Source organism: Schistocerca cancellata, chromosome 5 (assembly GCF_023864275.1).
Source record: "Schistocerca cancellata isolate TAMUIC-IGC-003103 chromosome 5, iqSchCanc2.1, whole genome shotgun sequence".
NCBI lineage: Eukaryota > Metazoa > Arthropoda > Insecta > Orthoptera > Acrididae > Schistocerca > Schistocerca cancellata.
Genome location: NC_064630.1, coordinates 689,824,047 through 689,850,712, shown reverse-complemented (window position 1 = coordinate 689,850,712; position 26,666 = coordinate 689,824,047). Strand labels below are relative to the sequence as shown.

The 26,666-nt window shown below is 40.2% G+C and overlaps 1 protein-coding gene across 1 annotated transcript in view; it reads right to left on the bottom strand.

The window, feature by feature from the left end:
• Nucleotides 1-615: 615 nt before the first annotated feature.
• Nucleotides 616-26,666, bottom strand: part of LOC126187708 (phospholipase DDHD2) — a 208,278-nt gene continuing 182,227 nt past the window's right edge. The window contains exons 12-13 of the mRNA XM_049928952.1: nucleotides 24,681-24,862; nucleotides 616-1,835 (exon numbers count right to left, since the gene is read on the bottom strand). Of these exons, the coding sequence (XP_049784909.1) occupies nucleotides 1,445-1,835; nucleotides 24,681-24,862 (573 nt within the window). The 3' untranslated portion in view covers nucleotides 616-1,444. The remainder of the gene's footprint in view (nucleotides 1,836-24,680; nucleotides 24,863-26,666) is intronic.

Sequence of the window (26,666 nt, the reverse complement as noted above, 5' to 3'; positions counted from 1 at the left end):
CTTAGACTAGAAATGGAGGGATCACAAAAGATAATGATGAGGTCTTTCTTCAACTGCAGGAACTCTCTGCTCATCGAGTTCCTCAGGTGTGGAATCACAACCAATGTGCAGGGCTACGAATACACTTTGCAGAAACTGCTATGTGACAAAACCAAAACGACCAAGAACACTGTTGGGTGGAATCATCCTGTGGCACAATAATGTACACTCCAACACTGCCAGTCACATAAAGGCTATACTTCAGTGATTTGCTTGGAAAACACTGCAACATCCTCTGAACAGCCTAGATCGTACACTGCATGATTTTCATATCTTTTGTGACCTGTAGAAAGACATGTATGGATGTCAGTTTCAGTCATACAAGAAAGTGCAAGAATGGTGCAGTTGTGGACCCATCACTGGCTGACTACATTCTAAAAAGCAGGAACTGATCATCTCTTCTACCAGTGGGATAAATGTCTTAATGCATGTTATGATTACTTCTGAATGGAATCATTCCATGGTCCCTTTGCGGGAAGTGTATAGTTTTCACTTGACTCCCCTTATAGAAACGCCAACAAACAATTAAGAAATGTAGGAGTCACAAGGTCACACACACATAAGAATTATAACAACAAGATCATTTTATTTCGAGTTATTTCATAATGTCACCATATGCGACTAAATTTTTATAACAAAAATAACGTTGATATTTATATCACACACATACATTACATAATGTATCGAGGTATTACAAAAAAAAAATATGTACAATAGTTACAAATGTTAAAGCTATCCATTTTGACATGAAGTATGATGATTCTCGGCATACCTCCACAATTATTTTACTGTGATTCCACTCTCATAAAAAGGCTCAAGTTTTCACAGAAGTATGTATTGGATGCAACCAATTTAAAATCAACTTCTGCACCACACTGTCACTTTCAGTAATGTTACGTTACATAATCTGCATTGGTTGGAAACAAAGTTACCAGTGGGAGCATAGAGATAAATACTTTTTTTGCTTAATGACCAGGAAAACTTGTGATACGGTTGTGTTGCATTATGTAAGCATTACCAAGAAATCAAATCCCTTTCTCTGAATTAAAAACAATACACCAGAACTACAGAGACAACATTGCACATATTCCCTTCAGTACATTCACTCTGACACCAAACAAAATACCTTTCAAAATCACTGTTCAACTGCATTGAAACACAATAAATACTGCACACAAATACTGTAAGCCTAGCAACTCAACAACAAACTGTACAATATTTTACATGAAAAATAAATATTAAAATTTGAAATCCCACAAAGAGACGAAAATAGCTTAACACAGTATTTAATTATGTATACAAGACAGCATCACCATTTTGTGCAATATATACTTGTGTTATGTGCAACATACTTTACACGTTCATTGGCAAATATTTCAGCAGTCTGCAATAAAAACTTGTACGTTTATTTTCTCACAAAACCTGAAATTGGTGGTGGCCCTAAATTCTTATTTTCTGTCAGTGGAGCTGTTGGGTCCATACCTACAGTTCTCTCAGGCTCATTTTGTTGGGTGGATGGATACATAGGGTGGCTAGAAACTTTTGGCTGAAGTCCACCTGGATGTGAAGGATTTGGGGTACTGAACGAAGCTGAGGTACCACTGGCAGATGAAGCAGATCCTGTTGGTGGTTCTGAGCCATCAAAATATGATAGTTCATTATAAATATCTGGGTCTGTGTTAGTTTTTGGCTCCCTGTCAATCGGTATGTTTTGCTGTATTGAATGGCTGTCAGGTGGTACTCCCATTGTAGCATAGATCTCTTTCAAAATCATAAGTATCGTGTCTTCAGATTCCCTGAAACAAGTAAGAAAACATTGAAACAGTTGATATTACAATATCAAATATTTCAGAAAATTATTCTCCAAAATTTACATTAAAGGTATTATTTTGGAAATTGTATTGTGGAGTTAGCATTGAAGAATTTCACTTCTGCTCATTTTCCCAAAGCAGAAGCTACATAAAATACCCAATAAACATTAAATAGTCTACTGCTCTCTTTCAGAAAGGTAAAAAACTCTCTGAAGATGAAGTAATCACCTGTCAATTTAGTTCAAAGGTTTTCTTAACTGCTTACAACTTGTATTTGAACAGTTGCACATGTTTGTAATATAGTTATGAATTTAACAATATTATGAAAAGGAAAGATGCCGCTCACCATATAGTGGAGATACTGAGGCGCAGATAGGCACAACAAAAAGACTGTCACAAATTAATACATCTTTCGGCCAATAAGGCCTTCATCAAAAACAAATATCTCTCTCACACACACACACACACACACACACACACACACACACACACACACCACACACCACACTCATGCAAATCCAACTCGCACACACGACTGCAGTCTCAGGCAACTGAAACCACACTGCAGTTGGCATTTGCGTGAGGTGTCCATGTGTGTCTCTGTCGTCTATTTTTTTATGAAGGCCTTACTGGCCCAAAGCTTTAATTATTTGCGACAGTCTTTTTGTTGTATCTATCTGCAACACAGCATCTCCACTATATGGTGAGCGCAACTTTCCTTTTCATAATATTGTTACATTCCATCCTGGATTTTCCATTGTTTGATACTTATGAATTTGTAACTTTTCTTCTACATGCACTGCATTATTCGTGGTCACTGGAGACTAGTCTTTGTAATCACAACATCCTTACATTATGTGCTGTCTGTTAGCATTCTTTGGTCACTGGTTATTTTATTATATTCATTATGTTTCATCGACACAAATACTTGCCATTGTCAAAAATTACAAAAGCCTCCACGATTGTGTTTAGCACCATTGTAGTTATTGTCTGTGAGAATAATATTTTTGTTCACATATTTTACTGTCTCCTGTTGGTTTTCACATTTCCAAATTCCAAAATTTCTACATGTAAATTACTCCTGCACAATCTGATTGAAACTGTAGTTGCATTATTCTACATAAAATGTCAATGTGCACAAAGAATTTAATATGAAGGGTACCTCTACCACTGTGAAATATTTTACAAATGCTTTCTGAATACGATTCTACTGAATTACATTCAGTGGAGATGTCTGTCCAGCCTGACGCTTTTTACGTTAAAAACCAGAATGCTAAATTTTAGGCACAGTCAAATACAAATTCGGTAATTCCACTAACAATAAGATGAAAAGCAACCAATGTTTTCTTATTTTAGCATGTTATGTTAACCTTATGATGTTCACTATTGTAACAATATATTACTGTATATCTTGAACCATTGCGACAAATCTGGTTACCGTCTCTCTGTATTGTACATCTATACTGTTAAATACATACAAGTCACTGTTTAAAGTTCTTACCAAAAATCTTGGAAAGTGCAATATACAGATGGAATTAGGCTGCTATTTTTTTAATACATAATGTTTATAAATATATGTATATATTTATGTACTCATTTACTTATTTCACATTTTCATGTGATACCCTAATAAATATTCAAACAGAAATAAGCTATATATAGTTTTTAAACATCAATGTACAAGTTTTCCATTTAAACTAACTGCAAGAAAGAAAATGCTGTGCTGTGAAATTGTGGGGTTTCATTTTCTTTCTTGCAGTCAGTTTTGGGTCATTCCATTACAAAGGAACCAGAAAAGTGACAAAATGCAACCCATCAACTCAGATTTTCATGAAATTTGGTACATATGAATTGTTTACATACACATAATGACTGGTTTAATATTTGTGATCTCCATCTTAAGCTGTTTCAGAGCCAGAGCAGCCTGATTTTTCAACCTAAAATAACAAATTTCATCCATGGCTGCTGTGAATGTGACAAGTACTTTTAAATTTATTTAACCTCTCCTAAAATTGAAGTAGAATGATTTGAAATTTTCCATACTTTTCTGCAGAATTCAAATGCTCTATCAGATTTGTTGTAATCAAATTATGAAAGATCATTTGCATTCCAAATAGATATCTTACTTTCTTTTAAATGTCCGCAACTTAAATTGCAAATTCCAGTGTACAGACTGTAGTTATATAGTACCAATATTATTGCTGATATCATTGGAAAGAGAAGAAATTTTCCTTTAAAACAGACTGAAAATCATTAGGGAAATGACAACTACACTAGTAGTCATAAAGAACAGCATTTAGGGCATATTAACAAATTAATCCACATTTATACACAGAAACAAAAATTTATTCTATTGATTATCTAAAAATGCAGTTTAGGCTACAAAGGATTCTAAAAATATAAATCAGTTACAAATTATTCCATTCCTCATTTATCAATTTTTGGCACTCTACAGAAATTTTGTATTGTATACCTATCATTATTGATTGTTTTATAGTAAAAAATATGCTTTCAAATGGAACCCAACAAATATCAATCCTTTCTGACCAATAAAAAAGACACCGATGGACCTGCTGGATGCATAAATCCATAAATACCATTCCCCTAATGAAAATGTATAGCAATAGGTATCTCCATACGAGAAAATTTAAACTGTAAGGCACAGTTTTTGTACTGCTACCTCTTTTTGCAGCCAGTATATTAGCTGATAGAGGTATTAATTTCTGGAAACTTCTGGTACCAGCCACAGTTTTTGATTTTGCATATCACTGCTGCCTATTACTTCCCCCCCCCCCCCCCCCCCCCCACATAACTCTCTTCTTTTTCTTCTATATAAAAATGGGATTTATGAAACTTTCTCCCTGCAAAACTCCCAACATTTTCTTAGGATCAGAAATTTACTCTTTGTATGGCCTCTGTAAATTGGCCTATGTCACAATCCATTTCACACTGCCCCAACACCATCGCAGGGCGTTTTTCCATGGCTTGTTGAAAAGAAAGACCATGTGGCTGTGATTCCTAAATCATCCTCCTGATGGCACAAATTTAAAAAAAATTGCAATTTTTGCATTAAGCACTGCATGTAACTGTAAATTACTCTATTAACAGCAAGACAGTGATTCTTAACCAATTCTCCAGTTTTTTACCGAGTTTTATAGACAAAAGCAACGTCATGACTTAAATCATCACAAATAAAATGATAAATGGAACAGATCTTCAGTATCAGGGTTTCTGTAGTATATAACAGCATAATCTAGTATACGACATGCGAGTCCAATGGTAGCTTTGTGCTGCATCACAAACCCATAATTTTAAGCAAAATCCATTTACACTTTGTGGTCTAACTGTGAGTTACGCTCGCAGTCCCTGCACTAAGCATTGCCGACTAGTGACAAGCTATGCTCACAGTGACGTAACGAAGTGCACACAAAGTGAACTACGCATGTTTCGTTGTCCAGCTTGATGGTTTAGTTATGTGAAAAATCCACCTGATAGCTACACCAATGAGAGAAATGTTCATGTCTTTAGATTCTGACACATCCATGCTTAAGCAGTGCCAGCAAGACGTCACAGTATAGACGATCGCTTACAGATCAAGAAATTTTGGATGTTCTATTCAATGATTCGGGGTCTGAAGCACAATTTTGTGCTGATTCTGAAGATAACAGAGATATTGCAGGTAATTACAACATATTTACTGGAATTTAGACTTTGTGGTATGTTGAAACATGTAAGAAATAGTAGGCTGCTTGGACATGTTTGCTATGTATATTCCGTGTAATATATTTTAGTCTTCTAACGATAATACAGTTTATCCAGTTGAACGTATGACTTATTTATTTACAGAAGAAGAGCTTCAGAATGATATTGACATGATGTCTCAACAGGAAATGCGCCAATAGATTGCAAATTTCGGAATGGTAATTACTCTCAACACCCTCTCTATGATTACAGATAATATATAGACCATAAAAAAGTAAACAATTTTGGGCAGTGTTATCTAATAACTTGTTTATGTATTGAAGTAAAGTGTGAATTTCATTTTCAATTATTTGCTACTTGCAAAAATAATTAGAAATTGCCAATACCTAATTCAAACAAATAATTCGTTCACTTGTCTGATGTACCAGACTGTAAATAATACACAACATGTCAGCGTGCCCTACATATGACTGACTTATTTACAGGGAATGAAGATCAAGCTGGTGATGTGGAGACAGCCCAGCATGTATAGCACGCTGCTCTTGATCATGAAGTTGAAAAATGGTAATTATTCTCAACTTCATCTTTCTCATTATCAATATGAATACCATTGATTTAGAGCAAAATTATGATACCTAATTTTACAAATATTCTTTCACATTGTCATTTTAGTTCATCAACTGAAATCTCAACCTGCATGTCGTGTACGTCTAGTAAGAAGACCCAGGGCAGACAGCAATGCTGACTTGGGATGGGACGACATTCCTGTGTCTGCACCTCCTGTAAGGGTCATTGTTTACGGATAAGTTCCGAGAATTACAGTTCCACTTGCCACATCAACTAAATTTCACTTTTTTGAAAATAATTTCAACAGGAATATGGTGAAGCTTGTGAAACAAGAAACAAACAGGTACGCTGCAAATACCATTGCAAAACTGAGGTGTACCAATCAGATCAAGGAACACAGTGTGTAGTCGCATTGGAAACCTGTTATCTTGGCAGGATTTATAAATTTTTTCCATAGTAATTCCCATGTGCCTGATAAAGAAGTCATCCATAGTACATCACTGGTCCATAGCTTCCACTCTTCACTCCACAATTTCAGCAAGACTGATCGAGATGCAAATGCAACTCACGCAAACACAACTCACACACACGACTGCAGTCCCAGCCAACTGAGGACATACTGGGTATGCATTAGTGTGTGTGTGTGTGTGTGTGTGTGTGTGTGTGTGTGTGTGTGTGTGTGCGCGCGCTGTCTAATTTTAATAAAGGCCTTACTGGTCGAAAGCTATATTTGTGACAGTCTTTTTGTTGCGCCTATCTGCGACTCAGTATCTCCGCTATATGACGAATAGCAACTTTCCTTTTCACAATATTGTTATATTCCATCCTGGATTTTCCATTGTTTATTGCTTTTGTATGTCTTTTAAATTGATCAGAACAATGCGCATAAGTGTAATTTTCAGGTATTCAATTTTATGGTGCTTGCACACATAATTTAAATCGGGATGAGGAATTCTGCCTTATGCAAGACACCTTTTTTCTGTTTTGCTTCATCCAGACATGTTTCAGCACATTTTGTGCTATCTTCAGCGGGTTATTTTTTATTTTCTAACTTACATGATACTATTGGATATTATTTTGGTAGTTATTCTGTTACACAATCTACAACTTCCCATGGTTTTGATATTGTGGTGCTTTCTCTTATGTTGTTGGCGAATAGAATAGGCAGATTTCGTGACCTACGGTCACTTGAGACTGCACTTTCTTCGATTTTTCAAAATGCAGGGTGAGTTTTCGCCATCATTACATGTTGTTGCATAAGGCAGAATTCATCTTCCCATTTCGTAGCAACCACAGACGTAACAAGAACTACTGCAACACCACAAGATGATTATAATTTAAATCACTATGTTGCTTAATGCCTGTTAACCAACACGACCGGTTTTTTTTTTTTTTGTAAATCAGTGAATGAGGTAACCACAATGTTGGTCACAACAGGTGAATAAAAAGTCTTATGGCACTTAGCTCGCAGAAAAGTATCAAAGCTGCAGGTCGGTAATTTGTGCCATCTACAGGTCTACTTGCCATACTCCTGCACATAAGTAGTTGTAGTAGTTTTTTTTTTTTTTTTTTTTTTTTTTTTTTTAAAAAAAAAAAAGGAGAGGTTTACTTCTCCTATAAAATGAACAGCAGCAAATTAATGCTGCTGCTTGAAGTATTCAATTGCAACTTACCAATATTAATGAAAACATAACACTATAATTGTGCACTAACCACACCAACTGCAATTTCCCATGACAGACATTTCGGAAGATGTGTAATCAGTAGTGACACTTGGTGTGGGCCAGAAAATTGAAAAGTATTCTACAATGATGTCATTTTTTGACACTTATCCTATTTATTTGTATCACTGTTTTAGTTGTGTCCCCAAAGATTTTTTTCAGTCTGTTTTAAAGGTAATTTTCTCCTCTTTCCATAGTTTTGCGACACTAACTACAGCCTGTACACAGGAATTTGTATTGTACATTGTGTACATTTAAAAGTAAAGTAATAGTTCTATTTGGAAGGCCCAAATGACCCTTCATAATGTGATTACAACAAATCTGATACAATATTAGAATTCCACAGGAAAGTATGGAAAATCTCAAATTTAAAATTACTTATTGAAGTCGCAACAGCCATGGATGAATTTTTTTTAGTATTTTATGCTGAAAATCAGGCTTCTCTAGTTTCTCTAGCTTTGAAATGGCTTAAGATAGAGTTCCAAAATTTTAAACCAGTTATTACATATGCAAATGAACCATGTGTACCAAATTTCATGAAAATCCGAGTCAGTGGGTTGCATGCTGTGGTTTAATTGGTATGGAGTGACCCTTTTATGTATAACAGCAAGACATTTAAACCATTAGACAAATTGTTTCTCCCATATATATTCGTTTTCCTTCTATATAATTTTAAACATCTCTCCATTTTCAGGATTTTGTCGATTCTGTTTCTCTGGGTGACTTTGAAAAGAGTTTCACTTCTGTATGCCATCTCTGGTTGAACAGCCGTCATGTAATGTTTTAGTTTAGTTTTCGAACAACGAGAAGTCCAGGATGGAATAGTGACAGTATTATCAAAAGGACAGACTGCTATTCGCCATGCAGCAGAGATGATGAGTCACAGAAAAGCACAACAAAAAGACTACTAAACAAGTCAGCTTTCGGTGTTAAGTCTTTCTTTTGAAACAGATAATATATATAAGCCATTCATGCAAATGCAGTTCACATACATATGACTACTGTCTCTGGCTGTCAGGGCAATTGGGTCTGACCCTGGAAGCCACCAAAAGTGGTCATGTGTGTGAGCTGCGTTTACATGAATTTGCGTTTATATGTTGTCTATTTTGGAAGAAGGCCTTATAGTCGAAAGCTTACATGTTTAGTCATCTTTTTGTTGTACCTGTCCGCAACTAAACAACTCCACTATATGGTGAGTAGTAATCTATTCTTTTAATTTAGTTTTGATTAATAGATATTTTTATTGGACAAAGACTAAGTTAATTTTTGAGCTTTTATCATTTTGGTAATTCTTTTGCCATGCAGATTTCTCATCCAAGATGTATGTTGTAATTTCTCCTAGGTATATAAACTATTTCACTAATTTTACTTTCCAGTTATTTACTGTGATGTGGTTGATTACAAGTGGATCTACTACCATCATCTCAGTCTTCAAATCATATCTGGAGTCCCATTTTTTGTGCTATGTAGACTTGTTATTTGATTTCTAGCTTATGAATGTTATCAGTAAATAATCCTAAGTCATCTGTGAATCCCAAGCAATTCAAGTTCATTTGATGTTAATTGGTCCAGTTGTTATTTTTTTAGGATTTTTCTTGTACCACAGCACAGTTGAAAAGTAATGACAGTAAATCATCTTCCTGTCTTAACCCTGTTTTAACCTTAAATGCCTCAGATATTTCTCCTCTGAACTTTACTTTACATCTGGTATTTGTTGGAATTACCATTTTTATTGATTTTGGTTACAGACTGAAATTCCTTAGTCTCTCCATCACTGAAGATCTGTGGATACAACCGTAAGCTCTTTTTTGTGATCTACAAAAGTTATGACTTTTTGTTCTTTTCTCCTTCTGTGGTAATCCATTACCAATTTCAAAGCGATTATCTGTTCTGGGCAGCTTCTCCAGGGCCTAAATCTGTGATATTCTCAAAGGGTTAGTTCCAGTTCAAGTTGAACTTTACAATGATTGTATACAAATCTTGACTTTATATGCGATATCCAAAAGAGAAATTCCTCTATAGTTGTCTGGATTTGACTTGTCTCTTTTTGCAGGTGGATTATAATGGTAGTCCAATGTTCTGGTAGTAGTTCTTTGTTCCAGGTTTTCAGTAGGTTTGAACTTCTCCACTTGCTTTAGAGTTTTTGAGCTCTTTCAAAGCTTTGTAGACTTCCTGGACTGCATCTGCTGGTGTCTTAATGTAAGTATCTCTCTTTATTTGAAGTAGCTTTGCGGATCTTCACAATTTAGTAATTTGTTTAGCTGAAGTAGCTTTGGGGTTCTTCACAATTTAGTAATTTGTTAAATGTTTCTGCTGAAATTTGCGTATTTTTTTTTTTCTACTGCTACAGGCCATCTTATTATTTTCATCATCTAACATTAATGTTGAAGGGACACATCTTTGTAGCTGTCAGCTAAATATACTGGGAGGGAAAAAATCGCAACACCAAGAAAGAGTTGTGTGATATAAACATAAGTTGGTACATGTGTTTCTACATCTGAAAGATGCCTATTCAAATTCTGCACCAGTTGCATAAAAATGGTGTTATTAGTGCCACTTTGAGGATGCAGCTTTGGTTTAAATACATGCTGTAGTGGTTATGAGCATAAGTTACCTTTCAGATTGGACATTGTGAGTTGATGTTAGTCAAGAGTGACAAAGATACCAATATCAAAACCTCACCGAGTTTGAACGTGGTCATGTAACAGGATTAAAAAAAGCTGGATGTTTCTCCTGCAATATTGCAGAAACACTTGGCAGGAATGTGGCCACTGTACACAATTACTGGCAGCAGTGGTCACAAGAATGTACAGTGGCAAGACGACCAGGCTCTGGACGGTTGGTTGGTTAAAGGGACCAAAACAAGGCCATTAGTCCCTTTTTCCTCTGAACAGACACTTCTGTGATGATGTAGATCAGAGATAGCCTACTGTACAAAACACAGGTGAAGAAAACCCCAAGGCCTACCAATGTCAGCAAAGCTGAGGTAAAGGACAAACAGAAGACTTGGAGACAGAGGAAGAAAGGCAACCAAGGTGCCCCATTTAGGGAGCAGCTGGAAGCCTCTAAAAGCAGAGTGCAAAGAGGGAACATACAATCCCCCATCCCCTGCCACTTCCCAGAGGCACTCTACTCCAAATCCGAGGGCAAGAAAAGCCGAGAGACAAAAGATGAACAAGTCTAACAGACCACACCAGAGGGGGAAGGGGCAAGAAGAGTAAAAAAGCAGGTAGGTTGAGGACCAAACTGGACAGCCCAGCCATGGGAGATGTAGCCCAGTCTAGGCAGAGGAGGCAACAAAGAGTTCTGCCAATCCCTCAGTTAAGTGGCCCTCCCTTAAAGAGAGTGGTAAGAGCCCACATCACAAATAAAACATAAAACTAAGCCAGCTGCTGGGGCATATTCTCCTAACATCAAGGAGATTAAGAGTCCACCACAGCTAGGTTGGGGCAGTCCAGTAAAATGTGGCCACCATCAAATGGGAGCCACGACAATGGGGTGGGTCCTCACTACAGAGGAGATCGTAAGTCAGCCAAGAAAGGCCAAAGCGGAGTCACAGAGGATGGTAGAGACCTTGCAAGAGGCCTGCATGGAGGATCTTCACAGATTCGTAGTCTCCTTTATCACCAGCAGTTAGTTTGGTGAAAGAGTAAGCCATCCGATATTCCATGCACCTAAAACTCGACAGCGTAATACCGAATGGAGGTCTGTTTCTGGAATATCAATCCCAGGAGCCAGTTTACTTGCAGCCAATTTGTCCAGGCTATCAGTGAATTCATTCTCCAGGATCCCGACATATGTCACTAAGCATCCACACTGTTCAAAGCCATACAGGGAATCTTGGATATTAACAACCAAGGGATGGCTGGTCGAGAGCTTGCAAATGGCTCGAGGAGTTGCTACAGATGAGAAAGGACCCCACAAGTGCAGGAATGGATGCGCTCAAGAGCACAAGAGATGGCTACCAACTCCACAGAGAAAACACTATAGCCATCTGGCAAGGAGAGCATTTCAATATGTACTGCATGGGTATAAGCAAAGCCTACATGACCAGCAACCATTGAGCCATCAGTGTAGACTACTACTAAATCCTGGGATGGGACAAGGATGGATAAAAACCAGCACTGGCGGGCCTCGGATGAACCAAGTCTTTCGGACCTTGGTAAATGTCAAGATGAAGCTGTGGCCAAGGGATGCATCACAGACTTGTATGTGAGTGGTTCCAGAGGAGATGGTGGAAGAGGAAATAACTGAAGTTCAGAGAGGATAGACTGCATGCGGTTTGAAATCGTAATCCCTGTCCAGGGCCATCATTGCAGGATTAGCATGTTTGGAAAGAGAAAACAGTAGTTTGAATGCTTCAGGGAGCTGCTAATGTGGGTAGCACAATTGACAAGCTGCTGTTGGCACCTGATTGACAATGGAGAAGCCCTAGCCTCCAGGAATTAGCTGTTCACTGAGCTAGTTCGAAAGACTTACATCGCAAGCCTAACCCCACAGTGGTGTATGAGATCCAGTATTCCCAATGCTGAGGGCAATGCCAAAACATATGCCAGACTCCCATAATCCAGGCGGAATTGTGTCAGAGCTTTGTAAAGCTGCAGAAGGGTAGTGCAATCTGCACCCCAGTTGGTGTTACTCAGGCAGCAAAGTGTATTAAGGTGCAACCAACACTTTTGCTTAGGCTGGTGAAAATGGGTAATCCACTTCAACTGAGAATCAAAGACCAGTCCCAAAAAGCAGTAAGTCTCCACCACACTGAACAGTTGGTCATCAACAAAGTTCTGGTTGTGGCTGAATGATACGAAATCAACAGAAGTGCACAACACGAGTCTTTGCTTTCCGAAAACTCCATCCCACAAACTGACATCCAGCAACCTGCATGCACATTTACATGTTTGCATTCAACATTCTGGTGATTACACTGGTTATTAATGTAACAGTAATTCACATTTGCAATGACTTATCTCGTGCTTACTTTACTGTGCTATCTTGCAATGTTAATCATTTCAATATTTTACTTAGATAAATGTATTCCTGGAATTTCATTACTCTATATTATTTTTTGGTGTTGTGATTTTTTCCTATCAGTGTACTTTGGAGTAATCCCATTGTTATTTGATTCTATCATTAGTAGTAGATATTTTTGAAACTGGTGTTCAAACCTTTTTTCCTTTTTTTTTTCGTTGTTCTGAGAGTTCCAAATTTGAGTCTTCTGTTTTATGACTGATACCCTAACCAGGCTTGGTGTCTATTTACCACTGTTTTATCATGCTCATCATTCCACCATTGGTGGTTTTTTCCTTGGATTTATTGGGCCTACCTGTTCAGCTAGGGCACTATTTCCTCAAGATCATCTGTTATCTTTATATTTCTTATTTATTCTTTGTGTTATTTGTTGCTTTTCAGTTTATGAAGGTCACAGGTTCTCTTCTTTTTGGTGTGGGATTTTGTTCTTTCTCAATGGTATAAATTTAATATTATAATTTTTTTATCATGCAGTGAACTGATCCAGTATCTGTCCCTTTCAGAACTTTCACACTATAGATTTTTATCCTTATAGACATGATCCAGTTGCCTTTCTCCTTTTCCCCAGTCTGGATGTTCTCAAGGCTTGAGCTTATTTGGTCTTCTCTTGAAGTATGTGGACTATGAGATCATGTCATGGTTTCCGGAGAATTCCACCAGTCTCATCTATTCCTTTTTTTTTTCCCCCTTCCTATATTACATTTCTGCCTTTCTTTTCTCTTTGTAGCTTGGTGTTAAAATTTGCAGTTAAAATTTTGGTGTGATTTTTATTTGTGTGTGTTACCTGATCTAAAAGCTCCCAAGATCTGTCCATATCTCGTGTGTGTTCTTTCTTATTAGTTGGACCACATGCAAGTGTTATTGTCTATATTTTATTTGTAGCTTTTATAGGCATTGTTGATAGCCAGTGAGATGGTGAATTAAATTCTATTACAAATTCAAGTATTTTGAGATTTACCACAAATCCCATTCCTAATTGTGGACATTGCTTCATTATTCTTTTTCCTGGTATTCCCTTATAAATTCTATTTCCTTGTGATGCTATTGGTTACTGGTCAATGTTTCTCATTTCTTTAATGGCAAATGTGAATTGACAACTGTAGACTCATTCTGCAGTCAGCTTCAAATGCTGGTTTTCTAAATTTTCTCAACAGTGTTCTGCAACAAAGAATGTTGTCTTCCATCCAGGAATTGCCATTCAGAGTTCACAAAGCATCTCTGTAACACAAGCATGATGATCGAATCTCCCAGTAACAAATGTAGCAGCATGCTTCTGAATTGTTTCGATGTCTTCCTTTAATGCAACCTGGTGGGGATCCTTAACACACTAGAAGTACTTAAGAATGTGTCACACTGGTGTTCTATATGTGGTCTCCTTTACAGATGAACCATACTTAACCATTCTTCTTCCCTACTACCATCCTTATATGCTCATTCAATTTTGTATCATTTTGCAACATTACGCCTAAATATTTAACCGATACGACTGTTCCATGCAGGTCACTACTAGTTCTGTATCCAAACATTACAAGTTTGTTTTTCCTAGTCATTCACATTACATTACATTTTTCTACAGTTACACCCATCTGCCATTTGTCACGCCAACTAGAAATTCCATCTAAATCATCTTATATCCTCCTACAGTCACTCAAAGATGACACCTTCATGTACACTACTGCATCGTCAGCAAACAGCAGCAGATTGCTGCTCACTCTGTCTGTCAGATGATTGGCATATGCGAAGTAAGAGTGGCCCTTTCACACTTCTGGAGAACACTCCTGACGATATCCTCATTTCTGATGAAAACTAGCGATCAAGGACAATGTACTGTGTTATATTATTTAAGAAGCCTTTGAGCCACTCACATATCTGGATACTTATTCTGTACACTCATACTATTGTTAACAGTCTGCAGTGGGGCACAGTGTTGAGTACTTTCTGCAAATCTAGGAATATGGACTCTTGCTTATTGCACTTCACACACAGTTCATAGGACATTGTATGAAAAGGGCACGCTGAGTTTTGCACGAGTTGGACACACTCATTTAGGTTACCATTAACATCAACCAGAATGCTTATTCCAACATTCTACGTTAACATCCACATGATACTCTGCTACTGGTACCATTACCTGGTACCGCGCCCACACACACACACACACACACACACACACACACACACACACACACACACAAACGCAACTTGCACACACGACTGCAGTGTCAGACAACTGAAACCACACTGCAAGCAGCAGCACCAGTGCATGATGGGAGTGGCAAATGGGTGGAGGTAAGGAGGAGGCTGGGGTGGGGAGGGGGAGGGATAGTATGGTGGGAGTGGCAGACAGTGAAGTGCTGCAGTTTAGACGGAGGGCACGTGAGAAGGGGGGAGGGAGCAGGAAAGGGGGGGGGGGGGGTAAGTAGTGGAAAGAAGAGAAATAAAAATAAATTAAAAGACTGAGTGTGGCAGTGAAATGATGGCTGTGTAGTGCTGGAATGGGAATAGGCAGGTGGCTGGATGGGTGAGGACAGTGAGTAACAAAGGTTGATGCCAGGAGGGTACTGGAATGTAGGATATATTGGAGAAAAAGTTCCCACCTGTGCAATTCAGAAAAGCTGATGATGGTGGAAAGGATCCCTATGGCACAGACTGTGAAGCAGTCATTGAGATGAGGGGTATCATGTTTGGCAGCGTGTTCAGCAACAGGGTGGTCCACTTGTTTTTTGGCCACAGTTTGTCGGTGGCCATTCATGTGGACAGATAGCTTGCTGGTTGTCATTCCTACATAGAATGCAGCACAGTGGTTGTAACTTAGCTTCTAAATCAAATGACTGGTTTCACAGGTAGCCCTGCCTTTGATGGGATAGGTGATGTTAGTGATTGGACTGGAGTAGGTGGTGGTAGGAGGATGTATGGGGTAGGTCTTGCATCTAGGTCTATTATAGGCGGATGGGCTAATGGATTGCGAGCAGGGTTTATACAAGGATGGACGAGTATATCGCGTAGGTTTGGTTGACGGCAGAATACCACTGTACGAGGGGTAATGGACAGGACATTTCTCATTTCAGGGCACGAGGAGAGGTAATTGAAACCCTGGTGGAGAATGTAATTCTGTTGCTCCAGTCCCGGATGATACTGAGTTATGAGGGAAATGCTCCTCTGTGACCGGACTGTGGGACTTTGGGAGGTTTTGGGAGACTGGAAAGATAAGGCACAGGAGATTTGTTTTTGTAAAAGGCTGGGAGGATAATTATGGTCAGTGAAGGCTTCAGTGAAACCCTCAGTATATTTTGAGAGGGACTGCTCATCACTGCAGATGCGATGACCACAGGTGGCTAGCTTGTACACAGCCGCCATTTCACCACCACACCCAGTCTTTTGTTGTTGTTGTTGTTGTTGTTGTTGTTGTTATCTTCAGTCCAGAGACTGGTTTGATGCAGCTCTCCATGCTACTCTATCCTGTGCAAGCTTCTTCATCCCCCAGTACCTACTGCAACCTACATCCTTCTGAATCTGTTTAGTGTACTCATCCCTTGGTCTCCCTCTACGATTTTTACCCTCCACACTGCCCTCCAACACTAAATTTGTGATCTCTTGATGCCTCAGAATATGCCCTACCAGCCGATCCCTTCTTCTAGTCATGTTGTGCCATAAATTTCCCTTCTTTCCAATTCTATTCAATACCTCCTCATTAGTTATGTGATCTACCCATCTAATCTTCAGCATTCTTCTGTAGCACCACATTTCGAAAGCTTCTATTCTCTTCTTGTCTAAACTATTTATCATCCACGTTTCACTTCCATACATGGCTACACACCCAATACAAATACTTTCAGAAACGACTTCCTGACATTTAAATCTATACTCGATGTTAACAAATTTTTCATCTTCAGAAACGCTTTCCTTGCCATTGCCAGTCTACATTTTATATCCTCTCTATTTCGACCATCATCAGTTATTTTGCTCCCCAAATAGCAAAACTCATTTACTAATACAAGCGTCTCATTACCTAATCTGATTCCCGCAGCATCACCTGATTTAATTCGACTACATTCCATTATCCTCATTATGCTTTTGTTGAAGTTTATCTTACATCCTCCTTTCAAGACACTGTCCATTCCATTCAACTGCTCTTCCAAGTCCTTTGCTGTCTCTGACAGAATTATGATGTCATCGGCGAACCCCAAGGTTTTTATTTCTTCTCCATGGATTTTAATACCTACTCCGTATTTTTCTTTTGTTTCCTTTACTGCTTGCTCAATATACAGATTGAATAATATCGGGGAGAGGCTACAACCCTGTCTCACTCCCTACCCAACCACTGCTTCCCTTTCATGCCCCTCGACTCTTGTAACTGCCATCTGGTTTCTGTACAAATTGTAAATAGGCTTTCGATCCCTGTATTTTACCCCTGCCACCTTCAGAATTTGAATGAGAGTATTCCACTCAACATTGTCAAAAGCTTTCTCTAAGTCTACAAATGCTAGAAACATAGGTTTGCCTTTCCTTAATCTATTTCCTAAGATAAGTCGTAGGGTCAGTATTGCCTCACATGTTCCATAATTTCTGCGGAATCCGAACAGATCTTCCCCGAGGTCGGCTTCTAACAGTTTTTCCATTCGTCTGAAGAATTCGCGTTAGTATTTTGCAGCTATGACATATTTAACTGATAGTTTGGTAATTTTCACATCTGTCAACACCTGCTTTCTTTGGGATTGGAATTATTATATTCTTCTTGAAGTCTGAGGGTATTTCGACTGTCTCATACATCTTGCTCACTAAATGGTAGAGTTTTGTTAGGCCTGGCTCTCCCAAGGCTGTCATTAGTTCTAATGGGATGTTGTCTACTCCTGGGGCCTTGTTTCGACTTAGGTCTTTCAGTGCTCTGTCAAACTCTTCACGCAGTATTGTATCTCCCATTTCATCATCATCTACATTCTCTTCCATTTCTATAACAATGTCCTCAAGAACATCGCCCTTGTATAGACCCTCTATCTACTCCTTCCACCTTTCTGCTTTCCCTTCTTTGCTCAGTACTGTGTTTCCATCTGTGCTCTTGATATTCATGCAAGTCGTCCTCTTTTCTCCAAGGTCTCTGTAATTTTCCTGCAGGCAGTACCTATCTTACCCTTAGTGATATGTGTCTCTACATCTTTACATTTGTCCTCTAGCCATCCCTGCTTAGCCATTTTGCACTTCCTGTCGATCTCATTTTTTTGCCTGCTTCATTTACTGCATTTTTGCATTTTATCTTTCATCAATGAAATTCAATATCTCTTCCATTACCTAAGGATTTCTATTAGCCTCCTCCTTTTTACCTACTTGATCCTCTGCTGCCTTCACTATTTCATCTCTCAAAGCTACCCATTCTTCTTCTACTGTATTTCTTTCCCCCATTCTTGTCAATCGTTCCCTAATGCTTTCCCTGAAGCTCTCTACAACCTCTGGTTCTTTCAGTTTATCCAGGTCCCATCTCCTCAATTTCCCATCTTTTTGCAATTTCTTCAGTTTTAATCTACAGTTCATAACCAATAGATTGTGGTCAGAGTCCACATCTGCCCCTGGAAATGTCTTACAAATTAAAACCTGGTTCCTAAATCTGTCTTACCATTATATCAGAAATGTTCTAGCATCTCCAGGCCTCTTCCATGTATACAACCTCCTTTTATGATTGAGTTATGCTCTGTGCAAAATTCTGCTAGGCGGCTTCCTCTTTCATTCCTTACTCCAATTCCATATTCACCTACTACGTTTCCTTCCCATCCTTTCCTACTCTTGAGTTCCAGTCACCCATGACTATTAAATTTTCGTCTCCCTTCACTATCTGAATAATTTCTTTTATCTCATCATACATTTCATCAATCTCTTCATCATCTCTGGAGCTAGTTGGCATATAAACTTGTATTAATGTGGTAGGCGTGGGCTTCGTATCTATCTTGGCCAGATTAATGCATTCACTGTGTTGTTTGTAGTAGCTTACCTGCACTCATATTTTTTTTCTTCATTATTAAACCTACTCCTGCATTACCCCTATTTGATTTTGTATTTATAACCCTGTATTCACCTGACCAGAAGTCTTGTTCCTCCTGCCACCAAACTTCACCAATTTCCACTATATCTAACTTTAACCTATACACTTCCATTTTTAAATTTTCTAACCTACCTGTCCGATTAAGGGATCTGACATTCCACCCTTCCAATCCATATAATGCCAGTTTTCTTTCACCTGATAACAACGTCCTCCTGAGTAGTCCCCGCCAGGAGATCTGAATGGGGGACTATTTTACCTCCGGAATATTTTACCCAAGAGGACACCATCATCATTTATCCATACAGTAAAGCTGCATGCCCTTGGGGAAAAATTACGCCCATAGTTTCCCCTTGCCGTTCGCAGTACCAGCACAGCAAGGCCGTTTTGGTTAGTGTTACAAGGAAAGATCAGTCTATCATCCAGACTGTTGCCCCTGCAACTACTGAAAAGGCTGCTGCCCCTCTTCAGGAACCACACGTTTGTCTGGCCTCTCAACAGATACCCCTCCGTTGTGGTTGCACCTACGGTATGGCTATCTGTATCACTGAGACAAGCAGGCCTCCCCACCAACGGCAAGGCCCAGTCTGGCTGTTCGCAGTACCAGCACAGCAAGGCCGTTTTGGTTAGTGTCCCTCCCCACCTTCTCTCCTGCCCTCCATCTAACCTGCAGAACTTCATTGCCCACCACCCCCATCCTATTATCCCTCCCCCTCCCTGCCCCAGCCTCCTCCTTACACCACCACCACCACCACCACCACCACCACCACCACCACCAGCACCCAGTAGCCACTCCCATCACGCACTGGAGCTGCTGCTAGTAGTATGGTTTCAGCTGTAAGACTGCAGACGTGCGTGCAAGTTGCATTTGCGTGAGTGAGTGTGTGCGTGTGTGTATGTGTGTTTATTGCTGACAAAGGCCTTAATAGCTGGAAGCTGTAACTGTGTGAATCTTTTTGTTGTGCCTATCGTGACTCAGCATCTCCACTATATGGTGAGTAGCAACTGTCCTCCTTTAATATTGTTACATTCCATCCTTGATTTTCCATTGTTTGATTTTTGCCTGACGGCTTTTCTTCGATCCTAATCCTGTGCTGTTTTCCTTTGTTACTACTTTCTCTTGCATCACTATACTCAATGTGCATCCTTCCTTCTTTTCTTTTGTGTTTTTCTCTTGTTGCCTTACGAACCACACTGCACAATCTACTTACGAGCCACACTGTATCAACCATCTCTGTCGCGTGCAACAGACAGCCTCAATACCACACTGATTGTTGGTGCAACATCTTATGTGCCGCATTACTCCCGCCGATATAATTAATCCTACACTTGGAAACTGATCACTTTAATGCATCAGTTATCCTATTTTTGCATGTTATCGCCCGCACCTTTCCGGTGCCACACAATCTCGTATTACGACCCCCCCCCCCCCCCCCACACACACACACACTCACACACTTTCTCCATTCTATCTGTGTTCGCACCCACTAAATGGACCTCATCCTGTCACATCTGCCGTCCCCCTTCCTCACACTTATCCAACCTCCAACCTGTTACCCACAGTAATATACATACATTTATTAATTATTAGTTATTCTCTAGTTTGAGCCTTGTGACTTCGCCAATTTTAGTGAGTTTTCGCCTGCCGCTATCGTCGTCTTCCTCAGATTTCATCTTGTTTTTTCCCCTTGTGCATCCATTTTGCTCTTTTTGTATTTCTCGCACATATTTGGGTGTATTTTTGCGTCATATTTTAGACGTAATTTTGCTTTTTAACATAATTTTTGGCATTTTTTGCACCACCACAGATCCTTGCTCCTTCCATCTGCGTCAATACAGAAAAGATTCCTTACCCCTAGCCAGATCCCAGTCCCTGCATTGTTGCTTAGCTCATGAAATCCCCCCTAATGGCCTTACCATCAAATTACCCATCCCTGGTTGTCACCCCTCCTTCCACCTGTTCAGATTCCGCCAATCCTTAGCCCTCACCAACATAGTCCTGCAAAAGCATATCAACCCAGCCCAGTCCTCCTTGCAGTACATCTCTCCATCCGCAAAATTCTCCAGCTATGTAATCCCAAATTCCTGGAATCCATAACACACATTGAAACTCTTGCCCTGCAGGAACTTTAGCAACATGCAAAATGCCACCTCAAAAAGTTCTCCATCCTGCTCACTTCCTATTCACACCCCTGAGTACCACTGTCCACCACCTCTACAACAACCTCCAAACCACCCCGCCCATGTACCCTCACAGCTGACAAACCCTATCTTGCAGACCTACTACACTTACCCCACCCTCCAAAACTCACTCCCACCACCACACAGAACCCAGAACCTAAACAAGACCCGCAACACAGTCATGAACCTTTCATACAGAAGTCTTAGTCCCACAGAAATATCAGTCATTTCCAAAGGTCTCACCTTTTGCCCCACTCCCAAATTCAATAATGCAGGACTAGTTAAAGACCTTCTCTCCTCCTCGCAGTCCCTACAGTGGAAACATTTTTTCACCACCAACCCAACTAATCTGACTCAACCAAAGAACAATATTGAACCTTGTCTAACTCAGTTCACTCCACTATCCAACCCCACTGCCTTCACACCATCCCCTGTTAACTTTCCAGAATTTCTTAACCTCGAATCTTGCCTCACCATCATTCCCCAAATCCCTCAACATGCAAACTAACCTTACATACGCAGAAAGAACCGTGGCCCACCATGTAAAAACTGATCCCGGCCTTATAATCCCACCGTTGTTTTGAACCGCATGGATTATGTGGCAGAAGGACTTCGTCAGCTGATGGATACTTCCACCTACAAACCTTACCACAGTGACCCCATTCCATAAATCCAGCAGGATCTCCAGTTACTACTCAAATCCTTAGGTCCATCCCAGAACCTCTCCCCATCATCCATCTCCCTAATTACCCCTACCACTCTACTACATGGTTCCTAAAGTCCATAAACCCAACCACCCAGGCTGCCCCATTTTGGCTGGTTACTGTGCCCCCACTGAGAGAATCTCTGCTCTCATAGACCAACACCTTCAACCTATTACCTGGAAACTATTCTCCTATATAAAAGATACCAACCATTTCCTCCACTGACTCTCCACAGTTCCTGTCCCTTTACCACACAGTGCCCTGCTTGTCACTACTCATGCCACCTCCCTGTGCACTAACATTCCTAATGCCCATGGCCTTCCTGCTGTCTAACACTACCTTTCCAGACACCCTATGGATTCCAAACCAACAACCCCCTTCCAAGTTGCCATGACCAACTATATCCTCACCCACAATTATTTCTCCTTTGAAGGCATTACCTCCAAACAAATCTAGGGTACGGCTCTGGGCACCCGCATGGCACCATCCTATGCCAAACTATTCATGGGCCATCTAGAGGAATCCTTCCTAAAAACCCATAATCCTAAACCCCTCACCTGGTTCAGATTCACTGATGACATCTTTGCTATCTGGATTGAAGGTGAGGACACCCTATTCACATTCTTCCAGAATCTCAACAACTTCTCCCTCATTTGTTTCACCTGGTCCTACTCAACCCTACAAGCCACCTTCCTAGATGTTTACCTCCACCTCAGACATGGCTTTATCAGTACCTCCATCCATAGCAAACCTACTAACCACCAGCAGTACCTCCACTTCGACACCTGCCACCCATTCCATACCAAGAAGTCCCTTCCGTACAGCCTAACCACCCATGGTTGTCACACCTGCAGTGATGAGCAGTCCCTCTCAAAATATACCGAGGGTCTCACTGAAGCCTTCAATGACTTTAATTATCCTCCCAATCTTGTACAAAAACAAATCTCCCATGCCTATCTTTCCAGTCTCCCACCACCTCCCAAAGTCCAACAGTCCAGCCACAGAGGAGCATTCCCCTCATAATTCAGTACCGTCCAGGACTGGAGTAACTGATTTACATTCTCTGCTAGGGTTTCAATTACCTCTCCTCGTGCCCTGAAATGAGAAATATCCAGCCCACTATCCTTCCCACCTCTCCTACAGTTGCATTAGGCCGTCCACCAAACCTACACAATATATTTGTTCACCCTTACACAACCCCTGCTCCCAATCCCTTGCCTCATGTATCATACCCCTGTAATAGATCTAGATGCAAGACCTGTCCCATACATCCTCCTACCACCTACTCCAGTCCAGTCACTAACATCACCTATCCCATCAAAGGAAGGGCTATCTGTGAAACCAGTCATGCGATTTACAAGGTAAGCTGCAACCACTCTGCTGCATTCTATGTAGGCATGACAACCAACAAGCTAGCTGTCCACATGAATGGCCACCGACAAACTGTGGCTAAAAACTACGTGGACCAACCTGTTGCTTAACACACTGCCAAACATGATATCCCTCATCTCAATGACTGCTTCACAGCCTGTGCCATATGGATCCTTCCCAACAACACCAACTTTTCTTAATTGCGCAGGTGGAATCTTTCCTTTTCCCTGCAATACATCCTACATTCCCGTAACCCTCCTGGCCTCAACCTTCGTTAGTCACTGTCCCCACCCATACATCCACCTGCCTGTTCCCATTCCAGGACTACACAGCCGTCATTTCACCAAGACACCCAGTCTTCTAATTTCTTTTTATTTCTCTCCTTTCCGCTACTTAACACCTCCTCCCCCCCCCTGCCCCTCTCCCCACCTTCTCTCCTGCCCTCCGTCTAAACTGCAGCACTTCACTGTCCACCACCCCCACCATACTATCCCTCCCTCTCTCCTCCCCAGCCTCCTCCTTACCCCCACCAAGTCGCCACTCCCATCATGCACTGGTGCTGCTGCTTGCAGTGTGGTTTCAGATGTCTGAGACTGCAGACATGAGTGCAAGTTGTGTTTGAGTTTGAGTTTGCATTTGCATTTGCGCACATGCGCTCGTGTGTGTGTGTTTGGAGGGGGGGGGGTTATGTGTGTCTATTGCTGACAAAGGCCTTAATGGCAGAAAGCTATATTTGTGTGAATCTTTTTGTTGTGCCTATCACTACTCAGCATCTCCACTATATGGTGAGTAGTAACTTTCTGCTCTAATATTGTTACATTCCATCCTGGATTTTTCATTGTTTGACATACTCATGATGAGTATGCTGGGACACACTTCTCTTCTAACATGACAACAGCAGCATTCACAAAGTTGCATTCATGCATTCCTTGTCTGATGACCATCCAACCACCCTGTCACACTGTCCGCCCACTTAATGACCCAGGTGTGACACCACAGAAAATGTCTGGGGCTATTTGGAACAGCAGGTGAAAAGTAGTAATCAACATACCCGCAATTTGGTACTTTACTGAATCTAATCATCAATGACTCACTTTAGCTGGATATGGTACACCTGAAGATGCTTGTGGATGCTCTTCCTCATCAAACAGAGTCCATTATGAAGGCTAGTGGTGGTGTTTTACAGTATTAGGGTGGTGTAACCTGAGGGTGACTAATTTTTTGTTCAGTGTGCTTAGATGGCCAATACATTCCCATAAATGAATTTTGTCTTCAAATCGACACAAACAACCAGGGGAAAATGAGAAGTACCTTTGAGTGCTCATGTATTAATTAAATAAGTAAGTGAGGTGGGTGAAATGTGTCACTTTATTGGGAGATTATGTGGAAAAACTGTAAGATGTAATATTTTATTTTGTAAAACATGGTCAGTGCAAAATTTGGGGACTGGCTTTTATAGGCTCTTTTTGTCAGTATAACATGGGATACAACAAAATAATTTAGGACGAAAGATATAAAGAGAGCTTACCAATAGCAAACATGGCTGCCCATAGCAAAAATATATTCATTGATACTCTCAAAAGGTGCCTCCTGCAGTACATAGTCAACTCTTCTCCCACCATTCAGCCGGCCAATGCACAGATTTGCTGCCTCCGCATCAGCTGCCTGTGAAGTTTCAGTCTCCTTTTTCTTCATCTCCTCTTCTAAGACCTATAAAAAGTGTCAGCAAAAATTTCAGCACCAAATAAACTTAGTGTATACATGTATTACACAAATATAGTGACTGACAACACAGTAAATACCTATTTCAGTATGAAGTTTCTTATTCTTTAGTGGGGAGTACATACTGCACAGATATTGCAGGACAACTTGAAATATTCTGTTAACGGAGACACAAATCAGCCGGCGATCTTGTAACAGAATTCAATCAGAAGAGAACTGCATGTAATACATTCAATCACATTTTACCCCTATTGAGTACATAGTTTTAACTCACTGATTTGATCAGTTGTACCATGCATCCCCAAAGACTCTCCATAGGGGCAAGCCTCGCATGTCTCGCCTTGTGGGGCACATAAGGTTGGCAGCACATTCAAGTCTCACTTGCACAAGTTCCGAGGACCTGCTGTGGTAGGGAGGGAGCAGCGTGTGTGTGCTGTAGTAGTTAGTTGTGTTATTGCCTAGTTCTTGTAGAAGCTGACTCCTAGTGAGAATGCTTCCTGTTGCAGAAAAAGCGTTTTTAGTGGAAGAGGTTTTCTGTGCACGAACACATTTTATGGAGCACGCGAGATGGCAATTTGGATTGCCTTTTCCTGCTTTGAGGTGTCCACATCATGACAGGTTCTGTTCAAGATGCACCACAAAGTGGTAGGCCCACAATTTTAACAGAACGAAAGCTTGACGACATTTTGGACATCATGTTGTGGAGTCCAACAAAATAAGTCAGGAGATTATAGCAAGAGGCAACTATCTCTCGTATGACAACACAGAAGGCCGTAACCAAAGAACTGGGGATGTACCCACACAAAATTAATGCTGTACAACAACTGCATTGTATAGACCATATGAAGTGAAAAGCATGTTGTGAATGGTTTCAGTGATCTGTTAACTGACATGGGAGTTGGTGTTTTAGATAGAAAATCCACATGCCTTAAAAGGAACACCACTGCATACAAGTGCAGTGTGGGTTGCCATAACATGAGCGGGAATTATAGGGCCGATCTTTTCCAGGACTACCATTATTTTCTATGTATATTGTGCCCATATAATTTATCCATTTATTGCCCTGCTGAAAGAAAATGAAATCATTCATTCATTCATTTTCCAACAAGACAGTGCTACTCTGCTCATACAGCACATAAGTCCCTTTGGCTTTTAGGTGAAATCTTTCTGTTGGGGTGTGGCTAAAACCATTTGTATGTGAAAATAACTCAATGCCAATACATGAACTGAAGATAGCAATAATTGATTATCTGAATTTGATTACACATAAAACATTGGTAAAGAGTTCACAAATAAATGTAAATGTGTTGAACTATGGCTTCAAGAAAGAGGAAACATTGCCAGCAACTACTGTCATATTGGTAAGTACAGTGTATTTAGTTGTAATTAATTTATTTAAATACTTTCATTGTTTTAACTATAATAATCTCCCAAAGTGAGTGCAGCCATTAGTAGTGAATCCCGCCATATAGCTTATACAGTGACATGAATGTGCTGCCAACCTTACATGCCCCGCAAGCCAAGACACACGGAGCTTGCTGCTACGGAGAGATTTTGGATGCACTGTATTAGTCTGCTGGCTGACGCTCTTTTGAGTCTGGAAATGCACTGCCCTGCAACACAAATCTGAAGTAGAACCAACATCCCACAGCACTATGCACAACGTCTCACCCCCAGTCAATCTGCCCAACTGCATCCCAGTATTGTGTATTCAGCTGGCGAAACGTGTTTGATAATCAACAAGTCACTGCTTCTATTACTTATGAATTGTTTCCTTTACTCCTAAATTAAA